This window comes from Lipophrys pholis (genome assembly GCF_963383615.2).
Source record: "Lipophrys pholis genome assembly, chromosome: 5".
Taxonomy (NCBI): domain Eukaryota; kingdom Metazoa; phylum Chordata; class Actinopteri; order Blenniiformes; family Blenniidae; genus Lipophrys; species Lipophrys pholis.
Window position 1 is genome coordinate 9449154 of NC_137628.1, and position 25885 is coordinate 9475038.

At 42.9% G+C, this 25885-nt stretch overlaps 1 protein-coding gene across 1 annotated transcript in view; it reads right to left on the reverse strand.

Annotated features, from left to right (window-relative positions):
* The window catches only part of sorcs1 (sortilin-related VPS10 domain containing receptor 1), a gene marked incomplete at its 5' end in the record, with an annotated part of 201124 nt that extends 175743 nt beyond the window's left edge, over positions 1-25381 (reverse strand). The window contains one exon of the mRNA XM_080463597.1: positions 24752-25381. Coding sequence (XP_080319723.1) covers positions 24752-25381 — 630 coding nt within the window. The remainder of the gene's footprint in view (positions 1-24751) is intronic.
* Between the last annotated feature and the right edge of the window lie 504 nt (positions 25382-25885).

Consider the following 25885-nt stretch of genomic DNA (forward strand, 5'->3'; position numbering starts at 1 on the left):
AAGGATATCGTCGATAACCCCAAGGAATGACTAAGGGATAAAAAACAGTGAGAAACAATAAAGATACAATATAGGAAGAAAAACAAGAAACGAAACAAAGAAAATAACTGAGAAGCTCAGATTGCGTTTTTCTTTTTAAAAAGACAAATGCAGCCGGAATGAAAGAGTTGGGCTTCTGCAGGCGGAGGAGAGCGACTTAAACTCTGATACTTCATGAAATCTGCAGTACGGAAACCATCACGTCATCCCACACAGCTGAACTCCAGCCTCGGCTTCCTGTGAGTCTGAAATGTATGACGTTTTGAGACGGCGGCCATGTTTTCTTTACCCCGAGCGGTGCGACGTCCAGGGTCAGCGGTGCGGCGGAGTCGTGCTTCATGAGGTCCTCGCTGCCCCCGGGAGTGACTCACTGCTCAGTGGATGAATTGATTAAATCTCTGTATGCTCGGTGTCCAACAGAAAGACCTGAAATACTAATGAGCCTCCGCCCGATGTGCCGAGACCCATTTATCCAATCTATCATGCTGCCATCTGCATCCCGCCACTGTGCATAACAACGACAACAAAAACCAACATTTCCTTTCATTCTAAAACCCCTCTGTGTTCCGGTATCTGGTTTTAGCTATTGCGTCTGACAATGGATGGATGAAAACATCTCTCTAGCATGCCAGTTAGCGGGATTTTACCAATAAGTAGTAGTTAGTAGACAGGACACCGAAAAAGAAACAATTTTTGCTTTAACCCTGCAAAATCAAATGTTATTGTGAATTTTTTTTTTTTTTCAATATAATGAAGACATACGCAATTTCTTCCTGTCACACAGTGCATATTCATGCCCGTGAATCATGAAGCAAAAAAGGATCTGATAAAAAGCCCCAAAAAATTACATAAAATACTGAAGAAACCTGAAAATAAAGACAAAAAAAAAAAAAAACTAAAGAGCACCAAACCGAAAAAAAAGATCCGATTCCTGGCACATCTTGCACTTCACAACCATATTCCATTCCATTTCCTTGACAAATTTCTACCTTTAAAGGTTCTGCACTTCATCACTAAAATGTAACCATGGACCAGAGTTTTTGTTTTTTTTCTCATTTTCAAAATGATTGGGCCATTAAAATGTCTGCAGGGGTACAGAAGTCTGAAAGTAAAAAGAAAGGTTTGAAACGGAAGAGAAACAGCTTTTTGTTTGTTTGCTACAGAAGCAGCAGCAGCTAATTGCGTGTAATGATTCCCTTAAATGGCCCATTTCAAAGCGAAATTACAAAGCACCTTCAATAGGGCAGATTAAATACACATTTTGTTGTGGAACGCTGAAGCAGGAATGGTTAATTTTAAGACAAGTGATGTCGTAGATGGGAATCTAAATGTCGCATTTAGTGGGTAAATACGCAGATTTCCTCTGGTGGAGATCAAAATTGGAGCAAAAAGAGCTTAGAAATTAAATCAAACGTTTATATTGGAAGCGGAATGAGTCATCATACTTCTGAAGCAGTTTAACAGGAAGAGCAATGGAGAGGAATTTATGTGTGAAAATACTTACTGTGAATATTTTCAGAGAATGATTTGACAGAGAACGGGAGGTAAATGCAGAACGAGGGAAGTGTATTGTTTATTTTATCGGGTCTTTCATTAGGGGCGTACATGACACAATCCTGGAAAATCCTCATTGATAAGGACCGGTGGGGTTGCCATCGACCTTCATCTTTCAGCTCTGTTTATTATTGAGTCAGATCTGGATATTCCCTGATGAGAGTTTGGAGACGTGGCGCTAATCAGATCCAGGAGTGTGCACGTGTAAACAGCCCACAGCCCTAATTCCTTCTCATTGATTTAAACTTCACGATAATGTCTTCATAACCACCCCCCCCCCCCCCCCCCCCCAAATCTATTAAGCCGATGCTCCCCATCATTATTGGAGAAGTTGAAGTGCAAGCGAGCTTCCAGAGGCGTCCTCCCTCTCCCTGCCTGCCTGCCTGGGAGCCATTAATAGCAGAAGGAAGTTTTTGAAATATGATGTACTCCTCTCCCTGGCTCCGGTGTCAACAGCCTTCCTCTGCCACTCTCTAATGGGCTGTGATGGCTTGGATGATGCCTTCAAGAGCTGTGACACGAGGAGCCGGGCCGATCAAAGCAGCAGCCAACAGATACATGCTAATTCACATGCTAATGACAGGGCTGAGGTAAATGTGTTTAGACACCAGCAGATGTGGCAGCTACTGTACCTCCAGATGTCTTTATCCGTCCCTGGTGTGTTTTTTTCAAGGATGACGGTATACACAGATGGGGCCTGCCAAAAAGCACAAAGTATCTTCTTTTGCTAGCAAACTATTCCTGCTTTCATGAAGCTTGTGGACGTCAAAAGGACCAATTGGATTTTGCTAGGAATCACGGACGTCAAACGTGCAGCCTGAGGGCCAAATCTGACTCGCAAGAGGGCTCAATCTGGCTCACCGGAGGACCTTGAAAAGATGTTAAATACATGAAATGACATTGAGGGCAACTTTTCAATGCCTGTAACTGCTTTTCATAATTTGTCCACCAGTGAATAGCAGGTTTATTGCTAGTGAAATAGCATTAGCATCACGGTCACATACATGCCCAATGAAGACTGCTGAAATCCTGTGTTTTTCAAAAGCGACCACGTTGTTCTGGCAAGCTTTACCAAAGAATACAAAGAAATATTTTGTTTTCTAAAGAGAATTTCTGGTTGTTTGGAATAGATTCAAATGTGAAGATATGTTTTTAGATATGTTGTTTTTCCAGTTAAAAAAAGTTAAAATTTTGATCTTGAGTGTGTTTATTGATGATGATGATGATGATGATGATGATGATGATGATGATGATGATGATGATGATGATGATGATGATGATGATGATGATGATGATGATGATGATGATGATGATGATGATGATGATGATGATGATGCTATTCTAACCGTGAACTACATGGGTTTGAGAGCCAAGGGTTCTTCTTTGAACCACCGTTAATGACCACTGAAGACCGGAAGCTAGAGCTGCAGGTTTGTAGATCATCTCATACAGTCATTGTCAAATTCTTAATTTTTCTGCTCCTAACATCAACTTGGAGGTAAGAATGTGCTGCTGGTCTATCCCTCCCACTCACAGGTCACACGCGAAGCACATTTTCACTTCACCTGGTCATAATATTTTGGCTGGTCTTTGCTTATCACACATAACTTCACACCTGTACATGACATGGCTGTCTCATTTTGTGAGACGGCGGCCATTTGCTCGTGACTGTGCTGCAATTTAATTTAGATTTTGCAGAGTTCTACTTCATAAATCCTCGTTATTGTCACCGCTCCGTTATTCAGTCCCTTAACCGCAAGCTCATCAATTACCTTCGGTCATAAAAGTAAAAGAAAACGGAGCATCAGGACAGCTCGTGGAGTGTTATACTCTGAAGGCGCAGCATTATTTCTACCTCCACATGCCACACGGTGATAATATTTAGACAGGGTTAATGGGGTTGCAGTACAGATCCATCAAATGGCACTTCAGCAGGTGTTGACACAAGTGGTCCGCAAATCATTCGGATGAAAAACTGTCAACAATGGAGTGCAGAATGACTCAGAAGGGAGGTCACGGGTGGTTCGCTGCTTTTGACCCCTCAAACCTCCTAACTGGCACCTTTGCATGAGAGCCACTTGATCTGAGAGTCAAAAAGGACATAATGATACATCATGAACCGGCAATTTTTCCAAACATAATGTGCCTTCCAGTACACAGCACTCAATAAATCTCAGTTCGAGTCTCATTTCCTTTTAGAAAACTTGTGACGCTCACCCCCTAAATGGATGACTTCCTCCAACAGAAACTGGTGACGTTGGTTAAATTCCTTGTTGTTTCTATTGTATCAGTGCAAGAAGCTTCCAGGTTGAAGCCTGCCGGATCTTAGATTGTAGAGACTTCATGTTCTCACTGCGTCTGTATTGATTTTTATCAAAGTATTCCAGCACTGTCCCACATTCCAAACACCAAGGCCTTGTTTATGAGACATTAAAAATGTAAATGGATCATTTTGGCTTTTCTCTTTCTAAAAACGTTCGCATTTACACTGCAACATTTTGAAAACAACGTCAATTTCAACAGAAACGCTGAAAGCGATTGTGTTCTCATGTAGGGCCGTGAGTTGGCGCTGGTGTTTGTTCAATGCACTGAAACGTATATTATTGCATTTAAGTCAGCCATTTATCAATGATTGCAATATCTTGAGATCTAAAAGATGGAGGTAAAAGTGGTGGCTAGACCAACACTCACACCTCCAATTGACCCTACGCGCATATGAGATTCCCCAAAATGTCAAAAGTAAGGAAAAATTATGTGATGTCGAGTGTTGTGTAAGTCTGGCCCCAGTGTAAAATTACTCTCACATTGTTATCTCAACTTTCCTTTATGAAGTGCTGCAGAGCCGGCTTCATAACAAAGGCTTGCTAATTGGTGTCATCTCCATGCAACTCGGCTCCACTGCAGAGAACCCAGAACACTGTTTTCTGTTCCCAGCACAGATCCGTAAATAAGCGAGGCTGGAAAGCCGAGTGAAAACAGCCCAGGGTCTGTAAGTCCATCTGACAGTGTTAGCTCTCAGAGCTCCTGCTACCTGCTGCAAGATGCTAAACCACAGAAGGTGATGAGAGTGTCAGGTGGGTTTTTTTTTTTTTCTTTCTCAGCAGTCAACAGCATCCTGACGCTCAGCTGCGGTGGAACTCTGCAATCTGCAGGGAGCGACGATTACAGCCGCTCCCGAGACTCCCCCTCCGTCTGCGCGCTACCCTTCCGTCAACAAACATCATAATTACAGGATTAGCTTTGAGTGTCTGTTTTAGACTGTAGTGCGTACTCTGACTTTCACACTTCCAATTAGAATTCATTGTTTTGATTTGCGACATTATGTGCCTCCACCGAGAAGATGCGTTTAGCTATTACTCACACATGAGGAATCAGAGCTTTCAATGCCACATGGTGGATTAATCTACCTGCTTCATACACAGATCAACCACATTGTGACTACTGAATGCTGACAGCAAGTTCAGCATTCAGTCTTCAACACTGATTTTAGAGGCAGAAAAACATTTTAAAGATTCAAGAGATTTTGAACTGGATCAGAGAATCTCCAAGGCCGGAGCTCTTCTTGGGTGTTCGTGACCTGTTGGGGTCGAGGTCCATTAAAAATGGTCAACCGATGGCAAAAAAGGGGTATACTGAGCACAGGATCACTGATACAGGCGGTCATTTATAGACTCCGCTTCACAAAATCCAGGATTTGTTGTAAATTCTGGCATAGGGACCCACCCCCTTGAGCAATGCTGTCACGTCTTCAAGAAATCAAGTGCCAAGAAATGTATAATGACCTTGTAATTCATTTGGATACACTCAAACTCCACCCCAAATAATGCTCCTCTTAATTAGTACAGACAGTGAATACATGAAGTAAATCTTGGTATCTCTGAAAGCTGTTCTGTCACAGGGTGGACATTTTGCTCATGAGCTGAAAATCCGATGGGAAAATCCTGACAACTACCAGGACAGATACCCTGAGCTTGACCAAGATATTTTTGGATCATTCAATAACCCGTCCTCCACAATTAACAATGAAATCGTGCTCAGCTTTACTTTAAATCATTCCCCTCAGAGGTTTCATTGTTCAGAACAGAGGAAGTATTTTGTTGCCCAGTTGTTGGAGTATCTCAATGCCTCATGTACACAGCTGCATCATTACCCCAGCATACACTTACGTACCCACCATGGATGGTTGTCAGCTCTAAACCAGCCCTCTACACCCCCGCCCCCGCCACCAATAGCCCTCCACCAGCCCTCAGGATTCTTGGCAGCTCACTGAGAAACAGCGTGTGTGAACTTCACCACCCGGCGAGAAGAGCCAGAAAATGGATTGCAACACCAGTTCTAAATAGCATTGTTTTTTTTTTTTTGCGTCTTTTGTTTTCTTTTCTTCAAGCGGTGGTATTTGTACAAGGATGCGAGGAGAAGTCATTGATCATAATGAACAGCATCGCGTGAGGCAGACTCATTAAAAGATTTGTGAATCGCAGTGTTTGGTCATCTCTGCATGCAGGAGCCTGACTGAGTGTTTCTGGGTATTTATTACTATTGTGGGGACCACGTTCTGTTTGAGACCTTGCATTATGAAAGCTTATTGTTCGTGTATGGAAAAAACATTGAGTTCTGATCCAGAAATCCAACAATGACTGAGGTGAGCCATGTTCTGATGTTAGAATATGGTTAGAGCTGGGATAGTATGGTTATATTCTGAGTAATTCTGTAGGACATGGCTGTAAGTTTGTTTATTGTAAGCTTTCCTCATTACAACAAAAGATGTTAAGAGGTAAAGACGAGTCTGAAATTTCTACTAAGTTTCGAGTTTCGTTCCAAGTCATAGTTATAATTGAGTGTCGACATTTGATTGCTTTATATCTATGCCTGAGACCTGATTCAAATGTTTGTAACTAATTCGACCAGGGAGAAGATTATTCCATTTTAGAGTTCAGTACTGACAAGCCATGATTGTTTCTACATGTGTCTTCACACTAACACACATATGAAGACATGTAATTGTACAGAAATGAGAAGTTAAAACAATCTATTCAGTAAGCATATTTGAGCATTACCAGCTTCACATAATCTCCTTAAAATAACTGACTGCATATTAACTTCATCATAATGACATTTGTTTTAGCGAGTATGACTACATTTCATTCCAAGGTATATGTACAGTAGGCCTGATCATAAGTCGTCTCAATATAATACAGAAAGGTACAAATATCATTTCTATCCAACCTGGTTTATTAATATTTGTTCCAGATTTGCATTTGGATATATAAAAAAGTGAAATAAGAAATTACATTTGTGTTGTGTGCGCTATAAAGGCAGAAGAAAAAAAAAAAGAAAGTGGGGAGAAAAGGCTTTGTCGTGTCCTTTGAACATCATATATTCGGTTTGTGCCCATTTCAAGAGCATGAGTGGGCAACACAAGGTCTCTTCTTCTTCTTCAGTCTTTCATTGTTTCACATGCACAAGACGCAGGAAAAAACACAGCTGCTCATCAAAAACTGTGAGCGGCAAGCGCTGCGAAGGAGCCATTCATCCAGCGCCGCTCTTCCTGCTGCTCGTCTTTTTCTGATGTGATGCTATTTCTACCTCTCCGTGTGTCCGCCCGATATTAGACTTGGTCGATTAATTTGACCGGCCTTCAGTTTGTGGCAACTTCCTGAGGTTTACAGATTGCCAGGGATTCAATTTGTGCCACAGGAATGTCTCGTTCCATTCGGAGGCCGATCAGACGTGCCTCTGGCTTGTTAGAGAGAAAACCTCGCCGGAGCTGCAAGAATCAGCCATGTCAATCTGAGTTGGGAGTGAGGTTTTAAAGGGAGCAGATAATGTATAAACAGCAATTGAATCCATGTGCCTCAGACTGAATATCAGCGGCAACATGCTGCACCCTGATCGGAAGCTTATTTTGGATATCCACTTTTTCCCCTACTTAGGTCACAAAGTCCAAGACATTTTCTGTCCGCTGAAACTTCCGAGGTTTGGGACTTAAAACCTTGTTCAAATCAGATCTAATCTCCCCCAGCAGGCTCCGATGCCCCCTTTGCACAACAACACTCCAAGTGACAACGCCTCATTCACTTCACAAGGGCTTAGCGTTTACACAGCAATGTTCTGAAAAAGGTCTCCACGACAGCGGCAGAAGCACTGACAATGACGTAATGGTATGCCAGGCCACGAGGTGGCACTGTTGGTTGTTTTTGTAAGGAAACCACACACACGTGTGCAGAGAACAATATGACACAAATGTTAACAAAATCGAAAAGAGCCGACTTTCGTATGGACAGCTGACAAATTGGATGCTATTTGGGGTGAATTTTTATTTAATTTATTTAGCCAGGAGAACCACATTGAGATTAGACATCTCTTTTTCAAGTGTGTCCTGGAGAGCTGGGGGGGGGGCCGAGGGTCTTGCTCAGGGACATAACTGAGAGTAGACATAACTTTTGACTAACATAAATAATATGGTTTCAGACTTCATCTATGGTGTTTATTTAGTTTCGGGAGCTTAAAGCCAATAGTCTCCTGGTAGGGTCTACCAATGTTGACAGATCTGACTTTGACTACGGTGATTGGACACACCACTGGACCCAGGTGTTAGTCAGTGTGCTGTTGGCTGGATTGTCCAGGCTGATCTCAAAGAAGCAACAAAATCCAACATAGTTAAGAGGTACAATGTTGCGCACAATATAAGAAGCCTTGTGGTACTGTCAGCGTCCATGTCAGAAATCACCACTTGAACCACTTTTTCCCCCCCAGACTCATTTTACCTCCTTGGTCTTCCTTAGTACTCTCTGTGCACTGAATAAATTACATTTGCCAGCCATAACTTCCACAAATGTCCAGACAGAATCTGATGTTTGAGCGTGCAGCTCCACCTTGCAGCTCAGCCTTTGAGTCACGCTCCAGCGCTCTCCAAATAGTGTGCAGAGCTCCTCTCGCCGACACAACCATCACTTCCATCGCCATCACTCACATCAAAGTGTCAATCACAGTACGGGCCGTCGGGGCAGCTGCAGTCACGTCGCCAGCCGCAACACAAAATACTGATGTCTGAGAGGAGATAAGAGCTCAACTGCGTACAGTACACGTGCTGGAACACAGAGTCAGATGAGTCAAAGCTTAAGCTCACGATACTGATTTTGTTAGGAGTCTAAAAATAGCAGACATGCATCTGCTGTCATTCAAAGCCAACAAATATTCTCCACTCAGTTCCTTCCAACAAGAGGCACGAAGAACAATTCTTCCACAAACCAAAACAGAATAGAAACAACAGAATTTATTTTCATTGCTTCAGAAACAACATTGAGGCTCCAAAACATGACGCAACAAAGCTTTTTTTTTTTTTCACTTGAAAACACAGATTTGTAAATGGGGCCTGAAACTCTGGATACCCCACCTACAGAAGTGGCTCAGTTCGGCATCATCTTAGCTCAATGTTGAGAATCCGATACCCCATCTCACCCTGTTCATTTGCCAATGTGTCCTTGACCAAGGTGGTGAATCTTAAGTGGTGTAGAAGTATCATATATGGCAGTCGTCAACATGGGCATGCGAATGTTTACGAATACAAACAAATAGTACCAATCAGACTGATGAGAGTGTAGGGTAAAGTTAAATTTGCATTCTTGGGCGTAAAGTTAAATTTTTGGTCTATTTGTTGAGGTTGTGAAGAGTCTGTTTCTCCTTCCAGAGTTCAACAGAACAGGCGATGTTTGGAATTGGACACAGCCGACGTTCTTTTGCAGAAAGTCAGTGTGAATGTCTCCGACAGAGGAAAGTGGTGTGTTTATGTAGCACGTCCTTCCTGTTCTCCACCATAAATAAAGCTGATAGTGTAAATAGCTGTTACAGGAATCAGGAACTAACTTCCATGATTACCTCATTAATTCAAATTATTCAGCTTATTTGCCAAGGACCATGTTCCACAAGCATTAATCTTTATGAGTAGAGATCTATAGCACCTGAGTCAGTTCACTTTTGCCTGCAGGCCACACAATACAAAATGACATCAAACATTTGACATCACAGCAATCTATTGGTGATTCAACACCCTTTATTCATAAAATGCAAAGAGTCTTTGGTGGTTCAGCATCACGATCTACAAGCTTGACTTGTTTGTCACATACTGTTGATTTTCTAAATGTGGCCACCCTGTGCTTGAGAGCAGGAAACTGGGTGTAACTACCGGTATACTGCTCAAATTCCACTGAATAAAGGCCTCTTCATACTCCATAAGAACAAGACGAAAGTTCGGCAGTGCGGGGTCCTGTCGAACAAAATGACGTCATTTCCTTCGGCCAGCTCCTTCTGGCCGAACAAATTTGTTTCGGCTGTGCCAACCGCCCTGGCCGAACTATGTAGGAGCCGCACTGCCGAAACTTCTGCACTGCCGTGTGCTGCGCATGCGTGTTCTAGTTCGCTCATGACTATCGATAATATTTTAATCATATTTAGCTTGTAACAGCGCTACTGTACGAGCGCCGCAGCTCGTTAAAATGTCGGAGTGTAGGCTGACGTGATGCACCTGAACGCATCACGTACAGCTGTCAGCTCCTGTAGTTAAAACTGGACTAACATCGCGCTCGGACAAAAACTTTTTTATAACTGAAAAAGTTCAGAGAAATGTATTTCTGAAAGCACTGGAGGCCAGAAATAAACTGTGCAGTTGAAAAGTTTAAACGCCGCTTCACAGACTTGTGCCTGCTGTGAGAGGGCGTGGCCTGCGAGTTCGGCAGCTTCTTATCGGAGTATGAACGGTCCTGCCAAAAAAGCTTTTTTTTTTCTGCTGCTGGCTGACGTCACGGCCGAATTTTCTTCTTGTTCTTATGGGTTCAAAAGGGAGTATGCAGGGGCCTTTACAAGTGAAGGTAATATTTTAAAAGATAACAACCCTTCTCAAAAACTACTAAAGAGTATCAGTCACTTTCTTAACTGTTGGACATTAATTTCCCTCAACAATAGAAGGCATTGGATGTAATTTAACATACAATTTAGACAAACAGTATGCGTTTGTCAAGAAATATAGACAAAAGAACTTATTATTTACAAACATGCAGATCAAAAGGTTTGGATGTACTTGGATGAAAATGAGCACCACAGTGTGTTCTGAATGAAAATGTTTGTTTTGTCAAGACTGACATGTTTAACAAAAGTGTGGGGTTTTTTTGTTTTTTTAATTGTATGGAAATAAGTTTGCCCATGTATCAACAGTGTTTCTCATATTTGGTATCGCAAAAAGAATAAAAAGTTTTCTTCTGAAAATGTGTCCATTTGTCTGCATTGAGTTTTTTTTGCGGGAAAAAAAAGGCTTCACTTCCGTCAGCACTTCTTTCTGTTCTTAACTTAATTTTTTCCTACATTGTTAAACATCCTTGCACACACCGTCCTGCCTAGGGATGGGAATTGAAAACCGGATCTGACTGAGAACCGGTTCCAATTCATTAATTCCATCTCAATCGTACACCTTATATGTGTTCGATTCTTCTTAACGATTCATTTCCAGCACGACGTCAAGTCGCGTTGCGGTACGTTGCATTACGTCACACACTCTGCGACGCAGACCTCCTTCAACCAGGAGAAAACATGGAGATAAACACAATAAACGACTAAATAATACATGTTCCACTCACCACGTCCTGAATCCACAGAGTCCACAGCCTCTCGCCTCACAGCCACAAGGTCCAGCTAAAGAAAAAAATGTCTCCGGCAGGAACCTTTCTGTGTGGAGTTTTCATGTTCTCTCTCTGCTGGTTCTCCTCCCGGTACTCCGGTTTACTCTGATAGTCTAAACAACCTGCACCGTGGCTCCCTGAGCTACACCCTCAGCTCCATCACCTCCCCAGAGCGCTGCGCTGTGTGGCTGCGGAAGACGGTCCATTTGGTGAAGAAATGTCCTGTCCGAGGACTAATGAGGGACTTTTAATAAATGAACTCTGCCGTCAATCTGTCCCGTGTCGTGAATGTCTGCTCCAACGAGCCGACAGCGTAGACATATGCTAGCAGATCTTTATTATATGGTGAGCCTCTAGTTTTCACACCATACGTACGACCCACGATCTACTACAGTATGTCTACTGTGTAGACTTACACAATCTAGTAGAGGATAACTACTGTATGTCTATGTATTAGATCATACTGTGTTGAACATCCCCTCAAAAAAAGCGCCAACACAATGTGAAAACAGCATTCCCTGCTGAAATTCCGGACCTGTAAATGAAGATTACATGAGGTAAAATGTTGAAGTATGAATAAAATGCCTCAGGAAAAAAAATACAAAATACACAAACAATCAATTTCATTATTGCATTTTTATTTTATCGTTTCCTTCCCTGGAAATATCCCTTTTTGCACAGTGCTGTGAGAGTTTGCAGCTCCGCAAGCCTCCAATAAAAACTACCTGTGACTGTGTTTGTGACTGTGTTTCTGGGCGCAGGTTGAACACAAACGTCGTAGATACTCAGATCGTATTATCTCCTGTACCGAGAGATAAAAAGCAGTAGACCTACAGCGGAAACAGAGACAAAATCAAACTGCAGAACATTTCTAAGTTTAAGTATCGCAGAGATGCACAGATAGACCACAGAGATACGTGCTAATAAAAAAGAAAAAGAAAAGAAAAAATCAAAAACTCGGTTGTCAGCAAAGATTAGGTGAATGGATTTCTCCAAGATGCGAATAAACTGAAGACCTTTTTGGTGTGAAGGAAGAGAAAGTCTCTGGTCTGCGGAAGGTGTGCAAACATGTAAAACAGTGTGACGCGTGCCCACATTCTTTTGTCCACGGCGCTGAAGCATCAATCAGACCACTGGCATCCTGCCAGATGCTTTTGTTTCACTGCGAGGTCTCGGTGTTCCAACATACATTAAGTGAGCTTCATGCATCCGCCTCAGCTCGCCTTCAGGTTATGTCAGAGGTAACTGTTGTGTTTATTACACGTACAGTCAATACATAATAGATGACTTCTGTTGGAAATGAGAAGAGGAAACTGGCATCTTCTTACACTGGATTCATGATTATCCACTCCGTCCTGCCCTTCTGGGGATATTTCAGACACATTGTAAGACTTTGTTATATTTATACTGAGAAAGTCAATGTAAATCAATCCGGGGTTTTTTAACTCCTTAATGCAGCTGACCTGATCTGATCTGTGTGTGTGAAGGCAGGTTCACGTGGACAGGTGAGCAGTCCATCACAGGACGAACACAACGAGACAGACAGGACAGTTTGGTGTGTTTGAAGTATGAAGGATTTACTGCATACTGTATCAAAAAATGAATTTTGCTTGTTGCTTTGTTTTTCTTTATTTGTTTTTTTGGGGGGGGGGGTCTGGCCATCATCCTTCAAATGTCTAGCAGCACAAATGAATTATCCAGTAAATAGCTGCATGGCTGATTGTAGCTCCTTCCTCGGCATTTGCCACCATAGTCATTCGTCACACATCAAACCGTGTAAATATGTGTGAGTCATGATTGTTTTATAATGTCAGGACTTCCTCCCTCAATAGAAGTGAATACCTTAGAGCCTGTGGTTGTGGTGTCTACTCCTATATGTCTATGTTAAGCGCATGACTCTCAATGCTGGAAACGGAAAGGAACTTTCTCAGGCTCACGCAGAAAAGTTCAGTGTGGGATCAAATGTGTCGTAGTTTTAAATACGTTACTTTTCCAGCAGTGAATTCATTGAAATTAACGAGTCGAAAGTTCCAGCCCTGATTCAAATTGGAGTCATACTTTGGTTCCAATTTTGGTGAAGCAAGGTGGTAATTATTCTAAAAAATCCAAACTGACTGAATATCAATATCACTGATGTTTAAAAGGTTGCCAACCCCTAATCTAATCTAATCTAATCTAATCTAATCTAATCTAATCTAATCTAATCTAATCTAATCTAACTATTTTAGTGAAAATTGCTCCAAAATCTCACAAAAATTCAGACTGTTTTTAGGAGGATAGGGCACAAAAACAAAACTTCAACCACACTGAGCATCATTCACCTGCTGAAAGAAACAAACATAAAACCTGGACGGGGTGGATGAAGAATGAGCAAACTAAAGTCACATTTTCAGGCGTTTCATGGCCACCGCCGGTTTTTCACCCGCATCAGATAACGAGCAGCACACAGATTGTAAATTTGTTGTAAACCCGGGTCGTTCCACAGCAATGCGGAGCAGTGAAGGGGAAGCCAGCAGACACTCACCTGTATGAGAGCCTCAGTAATCCACAGTGTGTGAGTGTGAGTGTGTGTGTGTGTGTGTGTGTGTGTGCGTGCGTGCGTGCGTGCGTGCGTGTGTGTGTGTGCGTGCATTTTGCCCCACTTACTGTAAATTGAAGGTGCCACAAATTGAGTGGGCAGAGAGAGAGAGAGAGAGAGAGAGAGAGAGAGAGAGAGAGAGAGAGAGAGAGAGAGAGAGAGAGAGAGAGAGAGAGCAGTACTGTTACATGATTGAAAACTACAGAACGGCGGGAGCAATCGGAGCAGCTCTCTGAGGAGCACCTGAGGGTACTTCCGGAAATAAAGTCTGCATTTGTGACGCCTCGCAGGCTCGGCTGACACATTATCCACAAAATGACGAGTTCTCCATGTAGCCTGTCTGGTAGACAGTCGCAATAACACACCGATCAATTATTGCTATTTATGTACGTTAGACGGAGCGAAAAGGGCTGAGGAGCCGCTTTAATCCCAACTGTTAGCGTTAATGGTTAGCATTAGCAAAGAGCAGCTACTGGTCAAGAGGAATCTAATTAATCGAGAACAAACTCGGTTCTCTTTAAAGCAACGAGAAAGTGTCCCAATGTAAGTAGTCTTAGGAAGGTTCTTGTCTCCAACTCTATAACTATTTATCTAAACTACAAATCCATCAAGAAATCTGTAAATCCACAATATAGAGCATCTTCCTCTCACTAGCTAATGTAACTTCAGCTAAAATCCAGATTATAGGGCATCTTCCTCCCACTAATGGATGTAACTTCGGTCATCTGACGCACACAGTAGCACAGGAAACACAGAGGGATGTTATTAAAAGTAACGCCTTGCTCACTTTTCCATGCAACTAGTTACTTTCTATTTTTCAGTAACTAGCAATGTCACCACATAGCGAAGACAAGCGGAGTAGTGGTAATCGACTCCGCTGACAGGAAGACAGACTCCTCCAGAGACGGACGTTTACAGCGGATAACTTCAGACTAAAAGGGAATAATGATTTATCAGCGGGAAGCACTGGGGGACGCTCGGCGTGTAGACAGACAGAGAGACTGGGAATCCAGTTTGTTTACGGGCTCACGCAGCCTGATGGCGAGTAAACGCTGCTCAGCGGAGCGTGACGGCATCCGCCTTCCCGATCACTCCCAGGCACGTACCCGGAGGATCGCTTAGCCCACACACGCCGCTCCGCTCCACTCTCGCTCGCTCGCTCACTGTTTGTTGCTTCAATGTGTCTTTTCTGCCGTTACCCCCCCCCCCCCCCCCCCCTTTAATTCTCTCCTCTTAGCACATAGATTAGACTCCATGCGGATTAAACGTGGATGTTCACAACCTGATTTGGGCGCCGGCACCGGCGCCGGTGCCGTAATTGCGGCGTTACACAGGAGGAACGTAGAACAGAACCGAGCAACATGCAGATTTAAGAAAATACAAGCGCAGATCTGTGACCAGTGAGACCAATTAAACAGGACAAGGTCCTGAAACGTTCCAGTGGAGCCAATCTCGAAAGAGCATCGCGTCTAATCTTCATTCTTTACAACGTTCAAATCTACTTCAGACAATCTCAGAACATTTGGTCAATACTTCATAATGTTACATTATTTCACAAATTAAGTCTCTCACTGGTATACCGACTTTATTAGCATAACAGCCAGCAGTACTAAAAAGAAATGAGCTTGAGTAACGAGAGTCTTTGAGAAGGAAATAGAAGTAATCTCTCCTTTTTTCCAAAGCAAACACTTGAAAAATATATTCTAAACAGGTTTAAAATCTCAACTGATTCCAGTTACAGAATTACTTTAATTAATAGTTGGAAAAAGATTAATTTATTTAAAAATTTTTATGAAGTCTCAATGCTCCTTTAGGCAACCATGATGTTGAGAAGTCGGCTGCATTTAAATCCAGATTGGCATTTTGATCATGGATTTTTGAGTTGTTTTTAAAACGTTTATTACTAAATTGAATTTTGATCATCTCAGAGCAGGTCGAGAATTTAGTCGCCCTGTAACCTCTGGCGTCTTTACAAGCGGGTCCCTTGTTGTTAAAATATTGCGTTATTCGACTGTGAAGCGCTACGGATGAAAGAAATGCATCGTCTACAGTTGTTTGGGGTGACAATTAATTACATTCAGATTGTTTACCGAAGTTCTATAACAAAAGCTTTATCTGTTGTGCCTTCAAAATATCAGAGCGAGGCAAACATAAATAAATAAACACTAAAACAATGTCAATGAGCAAAATCAAATAGGGCTGCATGATGTTTTGGGAATGTACTATACTGTTTTGAAATACTGCAATGAAACAATACAAATTTCTGAAAACAAACACTTGCAGATGATATTAATGTATTTTCAATGATTGGAGATTTGTTTTTTTGCTAACATTGTTTTGAGTCATTTCCCCCCCGAAATGCCTTTTAAGATTTGAATCATTTAATCAACTGATGCAAATCAGACTTTGACTTCATAAATAAATACACTCAGTTTGAATTTGCAGAGCTTTATTGCACACAGCATGGAAACATGATTTCATGATAGTTCAGTCATTTATAGTATTATACTGCACTTTTTGATATTGCGAGAATGATAAATTAGTGACATATTGTGAAATCCTAAATTGAAATGACATCAAAAAATGTTTTTTTTAAAGTTTATGCTCTCAAAATAGAGCCAAACATTCACTGAGATGTCTGTTTCTTCCTGAGACACCAGAGAAACGTTTCGACTTAAACACATCGCTTCTGTGTTTACATGCAAACAGCAGAAATGCTGGACAACAATGTAGTTTTCATGTACGACCACAAGTGGGTGCTGTTGTTTGTTTTTGTAATAAATCCACACATGTGAGCAGAAGAAAACACACTATAAACATTAACAATGGCGATTAGATCGACATTTGTATGGACGAATGATGAAGTTAGATTGTTATTACAGTGACTATCAACTATAAAAGGACCGAGTCCCAGGAGAGCACGGACTGGGAGTCATGATCCTCTGGAGGAAAACATTGTTGTTATTGTCCAGCTACTCACACATGTGCAGAATATCTATTTACTTGATGCCGTGATGCGCATTCGCAGTAGCAGCGTTTCAGAAAAGTGTTTTCCGACGTCTGCACGGAGTCGGAGCGCCTCGTTTTGCCTTTTCGCTTAAAAACATTAGAAAGTTGCCGTGTGTAGACCTATTTATAAGGGTCTCATAACCTTATTTAATTCCCTGTTCCTAGTGTCCCTGTACAGTTCCTCATTTTCTAAAGCCGCAAAAATATTTGATCAGCCGCAGCTTTGTCCTAAAACTCATCGATGACAACTTCAGTCCACAAATAAAAAAAGCGTCGCTGAGACTTTGACAGCGTGGATTCGGATGAAACCGATGTGGATCTGGTGTAATACCGGGCGTGTTGCCACGGCTACCAGAAGGTGTACACACAACCACAAATAGACTCGCTTCAACACCTCGAGACGTGCAAGACTGTCGGCCGAGGCGGCGTATGTGAGCGAGTTTTCTCACAACTCTTCAGAAAGCGTCATGTGATACTCCTCATTAATTTGGTGGATTACGTGGAGACCCTGCGTCGCCTCGGCGGGCTTTTCACTCTCTCATTTCTCCGCTTCAGTTTGCTCTTTATTGGACGTGATCCAGCGGGACTCGTTCTGCGTCTGCGAGAAGCTCAAGAGTAAACTTCTCCCGGTGACAGACGATATGTCAGCGCGAATCCACCTGAGTGACAGACCAAAGTACTTAATGCCTGACATTTCCTAATGTAAATAATGCTGTCCCGTCGCATGTCGTACATCCATCTGAGCAATATGCCAGCGGCCCACAGCAAGCTTGCTCTTTACCTGTAACCTTTTATTTTTTTTCTCCTCAGAATATCAATGCTGAACCCAGAACTCAGCAGATATTCATTAAAATCACGTCCTTCCTCCTCTGCTTCAGTTACGCCAAGATCACATTTGGGGGGAAAGCGGTTGCATAATCATTGAGGTCCTGAGAAAATGAATGAATATAATCCAAACGGGATACTCTTAACTTCTAATGTTACGGCTGATTGGTTTAAGTCAGGACCACCCGGCTAATTTGGTGTACGTTTTCCTTTCTGAACTCACGGAGGTGTCGATGTAGTGAAAAGATGTGGGTTGGAGCCTCCATAGATGTTGCTTGTTGATGAAGCACATCCCACAGATGCTGTACTGAATCAGGATAAGAGAAACTTCAAGGCCGAGTCAAAGGTTACCGTTATGTTCCTCACTGCAAATCATTTGCCAAGATTTAAAATCTGATTTTTAGACATGATAAGATTTTGGCTTGTTTTAAAAGTTACTCTTTTTTAGTCCTTGAATTTACTATATACTCCTAAATCGAGATTTAAAAATGTTATTTCTCAAAGTCATTTTCTTCTCAACTTGTGATTTTATATCTTATATTTGGCCTCCCCTTCTTTTTCGCAGTGTATACACAGAATGATCATGTTAATCAATGATAGATGCAAATTTTGTAATTCATTCATATCCTTATCTGTAAATGAACTTCACTTATATAGTGATTTTCCACTTTGTAAGAACAGTTGTGTTTTCTCCCAAATGGTTCTTTATAAAGTTGCGTTTTCAGGGACTCCGGGCACCTTTGTCGTATAATCGGACATCCAAAAATCAATGAAAATGTTCAGTTTTCACTCGAATTCGTAAACAGGGGCTCAATCAGGTCAACCAGACTTGGTCAGATGTCTTGGAGGACGTTCTGGGTACGAAACGTCTTCCATCTATTGAACAACCCCACAGTGAGCTGATGGCTGCAGTTTGCTGTGAGGAAAGGCAAGTGTCACATGAGAGTGTGACCTTACAGTCAAGCGCGTGAGCGTTGGCAGCCCTGAACGTAGAACAAAAAATTTCTGAAAAAAATAAAACACCCAGAAAGAAATGCTAAATATAATACAAAGTGTAGCAGTTACGTGTCTTATACATATAGACACACATTGGGAGAGGAGTGAGAAGAAAGAGCGAAGCGCCTCTGAAGAAGGTTGGCTGTTTGACAGAGACGTATGGTTCCTGACTCGGGCTCTTCAGATCTTTCCGTGCCGTCACTACAGCGCGGCGCTGTCCACCTACACAGCTCCTCGCTCCCAGTTCACAGCTGATCTCTCCGAGCTGTCGCTCGTCTTTCCAGAGGCGGGAACAAACCGGAGAAGATAAAGGAAGACGATGATCTGTGCACGCACACAAGCACGGCGGGGGGGGGGCTAAACTAAGTCCTGAAGTCAACGAAGAGGAGAAGCTTCTTAAAACTTTGGCTCTGACTCAGTTTGGGGGAAAGGTTAAGCTCGGGGTCGCTGACTCACGTCGGACCAAACTGGGGTCGTTTGAGTTCGCGGGTGAAGTTGGGAGTCCGCACAGCTAAAGGCAACTTCATTTATTTTCATGTTTCTTTACTGTGACTCAGCTTCTTCCCAATTGCCGTATTTGTTATATGTTCTTCTGCTTTTAATATGTTCCCAAAATTTTAACTACACTAACTGGCGGTTGTTTGTGCCGACTGAGGAAGATAAAAAGAAGGAGGAAAAAAAAAGCCCATAAGGGAGAAATAAAGTTGTCTGAGCTGAATTGCACTGTAAATGAATATTCAAGAGCAAATCGGGGGCACATCACACTGAATTCAACTCAAGGAAGGTATGAAATCTTCTCTTTTACTTTCTTCCAATGTGCGTTTTCCTGGATTGAAGCAAAGTAAAAGGTACAATTTCAATGTGGAAGCACAAAGCACTGCTCATGCTTCACTCTCCTCACCCATAATGCTTACTCTTCCCTATTCTTCGACTTGAACCACTACGAAAACATGCTTTAGAAGAAATGTTTGATTCTAAATGAGTTGCTCACTTCGCTTCAGAACATGACCTTACTGACATTATGTGCTTTATGTATACTTATATAGAAACAAGGCTTTATGTTTATATCCACACAACCACCCGGTCCGCCCTTCTAATGAGCACTCTGCAATGTTTTACAGGTCCCATGAGGTCACAAATCCAATCATGTTCCATCACAACAGTATTAAATCCACTTAAAGCTGTGACAAGGGTAACTAGGCATCAAAAATGGTTTTATAAATTACTTTGCTTTTGGTTTGTCGCTTCAAAACGCGACCTTACTTCATCGACTGCGGAGTCTCTTTTGTATCTGATTTGCTAAAACAGTGTTGTGAAGCCAAACAGCATTATTCTGGGTTTGTTTGATTAGGAAATCTCATTTGAACCACCTTTAAACAAGAAAAGCCTCCATGCGCCCAGTGATGGGGGAGGGGGACTGTGGGGGGGGGGGGGGGGGGGGGGGGGGGGGGGTAGTGGTGGCCCACCACGTCCTACAAATACGTGGGTAAATGTGGAAAAAGGAATTAATCAGAGGAGTTTAATAAACCATGATTAGTTAGTTCGTCAGTTACTTAGTGATCTGGTGACCCCCAGGTTAGGAACCACTGTGTTAGACGCCTTTTTTCGCAAAATTCCGACATACTACGAAATGAATTGATGACAAAATCCCTCACAGCAGTGACAGAACAATGGTTTTCATTTATATGTGCTGGTGTGACTTTTCCAATAAAAACAACAAGACAGGAATAATCTAATTTTGACATGCTCTGAGCAGGCAGACCCTCGGATCCTACTGCGATCTGTGGCGCTCAAAGTGGGTCTCAGATGCCTAATATAGAACCATTGTCCTCCCATTTAAGACAGGGGTGTCAAACAAAAGGCCCATGGGCCAAAACCGGCCTGCAAGAGGCTCCAATGTGATCCACGAATCCACCGAGCAAACTGTAAACATTCAGAAGAAAACTAATTTGAGCCAATTTTTTTAAAAGTGGCGGACATAAACACAATGCAAGTTGAAATATCAGTGACGCTGCCATGAAAGCTTGTTACCTCATTGCTAAAAGACGTAAGTTTGTAAAACCATGCATAATGCAAACAGCTATAGGAGAAGCTTTTTAGAAATTTCACTGCATTTTGCCACAGGAGGTTTTATTAATATTGGGTTTTTGTTGAGATTGTAGTCAGTTTTCACAGTAATTGTTTGGTTTTTGCACAAAATATTGACACCCCTGGTATAGGTCAATGGTTCCTCATCTGGGGTCTGATAACCATTGTCCATCACAAAAGTTTATCAGTAAAAACCACCTGAATCAGCTTCCCACTGTTTTATTTTATGTGTGTGTTTTGGTTTTTTGTTTTGCACTTCTCTCAACTGCAAAACCCCAAATTCATTGGAGGCAATACCATACACAGAATTATTTCTTGGCGACTTTTTCTGAAACGTCTTGTGTATTTTCTTTCAGTTCTGATGTCTTTCAATCAAATAAGCCCTCGTCTATTCAAAGTCGGTAGCTTGCCATCATTTACAGCCCATTCATCTGCTCCGAGTGTATTTTTACGCCTGTGTTTGCTGCTCGTGGCCGACCTCAGTGAGTCAGAATCACCACCTCGATGTCATCTGACGTCGCGTCTTCCATCAATGTGGGACAACAGAGAGACGGAGCCTTTTTCAAATCCCTCAGAGGTTAAATATTAAGAGCATCGTATCTGGATCCCTTTTCTCTGGAATGGCTCGTTGTTGACTCATCTGTTTATTTATACAGCGGCTCAGATTGTAAAGACCCAGCGCGTCTGTTCCTGCTTATAGCAACGAGCCTACATATTTAATGCAGGATCCTCGGTTCTCGCACGCGCCTCCACTTCGACGTTTTGCACCGACTGAAAGAAACAGGACGAAGAGTCACAAAGCAAAACGTTGCAAGAAAAATCCAAAAGGGTTGCTAAATCCGGATGAATGTTTGTTTGTTTTTTTTGTTTGTTTTTTTCAGGGTAGACACAAAGTGTCATGAATTTGGTAACAGTGAAAGAGGCACCGTTGTGTTTGCCACCGGTGTCACTTCTCTCCTGGGCTGCAGCAGTTTGAGGAGGATGAGGACGGAGCCTCAGAGAGCCGAGCGGCTCCCGATGCATGTTTGACTCTAACTGGTTTAGTTACAGACCGAGTTAGCGTGCAGCCGCAGTCAGGACTTCAAACACGTGAAGCCAACAATGAGAATTCTCCGATTTTAGTGGGAAAGAGCGGATTGTGTATGTTTCCATGATGTGTTGACCGTGAAGCAGCAGCCAGCTGAAGGAATGTGCCGTTAGCTGGAGAGGATTGGGGGATATATACCCGCTTCTGGCCTGCCCGAGGCTCCATACACATATTTTACACTCTGGCACGCTGCTTTCATGCGGCGCTGAATGAGGTCATTAAAAGATGTTCAAGAAAAGTGACTTCACCAGCCGACCGGACAAAGCTTGTCAGATAAATGCGTCTAAGGCCCCATTTACACATTTTCAAGTGAAATTAGAAAACTTTCTTTGCGTTTTAGGGTGGGTTTAGACAACAACCGTGCGCAGAATCACTGAAAACGCAAATACTTGAAAACGACTCCAAAAAGGAGTTGACTTTAAAGGATAAAAGAAACATATATTATTTGAACAAAAGTCGAATATGAGTGAAGAATTCATGTAATGGAAGAAGTAGAAGATGTTTTAATCAACTATCAGCTCCAGCAGTTCACAATTAAAGTTTATACAAAACTGACGCGTTAATGCAGATTAATCTATCATCATGATTAATCTTATTAACATTTTTAACACAATTAAGCCGTCTGCAGCGCAGAATGAAGGTACTTGTCCACAGAATCTGCCAATTTCTCAGATCCCATTCATTGTCTATGTGAAACATGCGGTCTGTTTCACATAGACAATGAATGGTGCATGCTGGGTGTGGTGCTGCGCATCACCGGAGCAGACCTAAGCTCATTTGCATACATTTGGAATCCTGCAAACGTTATGCAAATGAGGCGGAGCGGAGGTCCAACGCATCAAGAAACTTTCATTAAAAGTCTAAACTCGCTGCAGTGGAACCAAAACGAGGGCAGATTCACCGAGAAATACTTTTCGCTGAACTGTTTTAGTATTAAAAGAGAAAGTTTGTGACCGAGCCGCCATGTTGGTTTGGTTTGAAATCCAAGAGCAGACAGAGCCGAGTGTCACGGCTCCTCTTGAACGATGTCAACAAGTTAGTTTGGGGCTGGATGAAGGAGTAACAGGAACATATTAATGTGTGTAAATGTTTGTTTTGAAGTTTTTTGTTTAAGCTGTTAAATATGTTTAATAAACATGCTAAGTGCAAATACATCCTACTCTTTCTTGAGTCTGTTTGCTCTTCAAGCGGGAAACACCATTAACACAGATTAAAAATAAATATTTAGTTGTGATTATGGATGAATGAATGAACATCATATTTCTATTTGTATCTTTGAAATAAAGATTAATTCAATTGTGATTAGGTGAAATTAATCCACGGCAACCCTGTGATTAACCTGATTAAATACCTTAGTCATTTGATAGCACTAGTTTATACAAATTTATTTTATTATTTATGAAGAAAATATGAGAATAATGTTTCCAGGACGAGCTGCTTTAAGAAAGAGGAAAAACAAAAGTACAATAAATGGAAAAAATAAAGAAATTATAATAAAAACTCACCTAAAGGTTATACGATTGTACTACATTTTAAATAAAACGGCACATTTTGAGAAATAACTGCATTTTGTTGTACTTTTCCAACTCTAAAGTGCACCTTGAGTTCGAGACGCTTTATTTAAAACGAGGAAGAAATATAGTGATTGTAAATGTTGTAAATGATTGTAAAGAAGTTGAATATCAATCTCAAGCTGTTATTGTGATTGGAGAAGAAAACTTCCTCGGGAAGTGGAAGCGAACCTTGAGTTGACGAGGGTTCATAAAGAGACGACGCACTATGACCCGTCCGAGGTGGACACGTGAAACGTTGGAGGGGCAGGTGACTTGAAAAGAAAGAAAGAAAGAAAGAAAGAAAGAAAGAAAGAAAGAAAGAAGCTCTGAGACGCCATGAAGCGAAACAACAGCTTGGATGGAATCATTTTTCGTCTTAACTCCCACAGTTTGATCTGTATTTGGTTTTAATAAGAGACGGATTGTTTGTATTTGTGTTTAAGGGTTCAGGGCGCTTGTGTTTAAGCACCCTCACCATCCGTTTTGGCTCTTTCCTCAGCCTGAACTTGTGTTTATTCTTGCTGTGTGTTGAATGCCAAGATTCACTCCAAAGATCATCGCAGGGCTGGATTTATTCGACTCAACACAAAATGCACAAAAAAACAAAGGAGGAATTCAATCAGCTGTAAATTATTCAAACAGGAATCTGCAGCTATTTGATGAACAACTGCAATTTCTAACCACTTCATTCACTCCGAGTTTATTATTTGTGAGGATAACTTGAAAACGAAGGGAGTCGACAGTGCAGATCACTGCTCGGCTCCGCTGACAGGACACAGGTTTGATCCCCAGCTCGTCTTCATCTGCAATTCAGAACCAGGAGCCTATAAACCTCCTCATTCCTACGGAAACTTTTTGCAGCCCCCGAAACAATTCTTGCAGACAGGAATGGAGGCATGAAGGAGGGATGGAGGGATGGAGGGATGGAGGAAGGATGGAGGCTGAAATTGCTTCACCTCTCCCACAACCTGCGGGCTGCTTGAAAATCCTGCCTTCTGGCCAGAGATGCTCGCAGCTCAACGCCAACAGCTTTATCTCCCCAATCAGTTCAGCCACTCAGACTTGAAGGAGCTCCGGAGATAAAGCCCCCTACACACACACACACACACACACACACACACACACACACACACACACACACACCTGTCCCACCCTCTCTGGAGGTCACCACAGCTCAGACATAAGCAGACCAAACGGGTCTTTTCATGTGTTCACAGTGACTCCTTCACATGTCAGGTTTCATCAAACAATATTTTGGACTCTGTGTCTCACGCGCACACACGCGCCAGAGAAGAGCGCACACTCTCGCGCTGCGTGTTTTGTGTGGATGTGGGGACGCTGCGGGACTTACGCTGCTGTTATGGCCGGACCAGTGCACCATGGCCTGGTTGTGGGACGAGTCTCCGGTCAGTGCAAAGGTTGAACTGTTAAGTTTTAGCTCCTCCTGCCTCGAACCGGCTGCTCTCCGGTCGTCCGCGCGCAATTCAGAGCGCGTCACTCTGCGTCCCGCGGCCGCCGCTCCGCTGTCCCGCCGCCGGGCCGGACCGGGGAGTGTTGTGACAGTACCGGGGATGGTGGTGTCACCGTCCCCGCTGCCCTGCTGACCGCCGCTGGAAACTTTCACGCGGGCAAAGTCGTCAGTGTCACGTTTTGCGCGCAGGTTGTCGTTATTCCGTTTGGCATATCCCGGAGCGCACTCCCCGGCAGAGCCAGCCGCGCAACGGAGCCACTGAGTCCCCGCAGCCGCCGCCGCGGGTCCCCCGGTGCTGCCTCCGTCCCCCAAAACTTCTCCTCCGTCCGGCCCTGTTGCAGTCTCAGACGCGTCAATTTTCAGCAGTAATTCCCGTGCGCGCCACTTATTTCCCGGCTGGCACGACCTGCAAGTTATGTCCGCCTCGGTGGACACGCAGAGCATGAGGAGCAGCCCCGCGCAGAGCGCGCGGTGCCCCTTCGGGCTTGATGTGACCCCGCCGGTCTCCATCGTCCGGATGCTGCTGCTGCTGCTGCTGCTGCTGTAGATTCTGGAGTCCCTCCCGTCGTCCGGTCGCTCTGCGAACTGCTGCGAGGAGTTGTGGTGGCGCTGCCCCCAGAATATGCGGTGTTGTAAAAAGTGCGGCTGAGCTCTAAGTGGTCCAAGTTAGAGGATTTGATGAAATGAAGCCCCCCTCCTGAGCGCCTTGCGCGCGCCCCGCGCGCACCGGGGAGGAGGAGCTGAGGAGCCAGACGGAGGAGAGATGGGAGGATAATGTTGCGACTTGTCTTTCTCCATATTTGTTATTTTCCACCATATGGTCGATTATAATTAAAGCAGTCACTGATACAGTCATTTCCTTTTTTTTTTGATTTCTCCCCAATGCCGCATTTTTTTTCTTACTGAAGCTTTTCCTACCAGTCCCTTTCCCTCTTGTTGCAGATTTTGTCACCGACCTCCCCCCAGCAAGAAGAAATCTCCCCATTTAGCAAATGAAACCTTTTCTTGTTCATT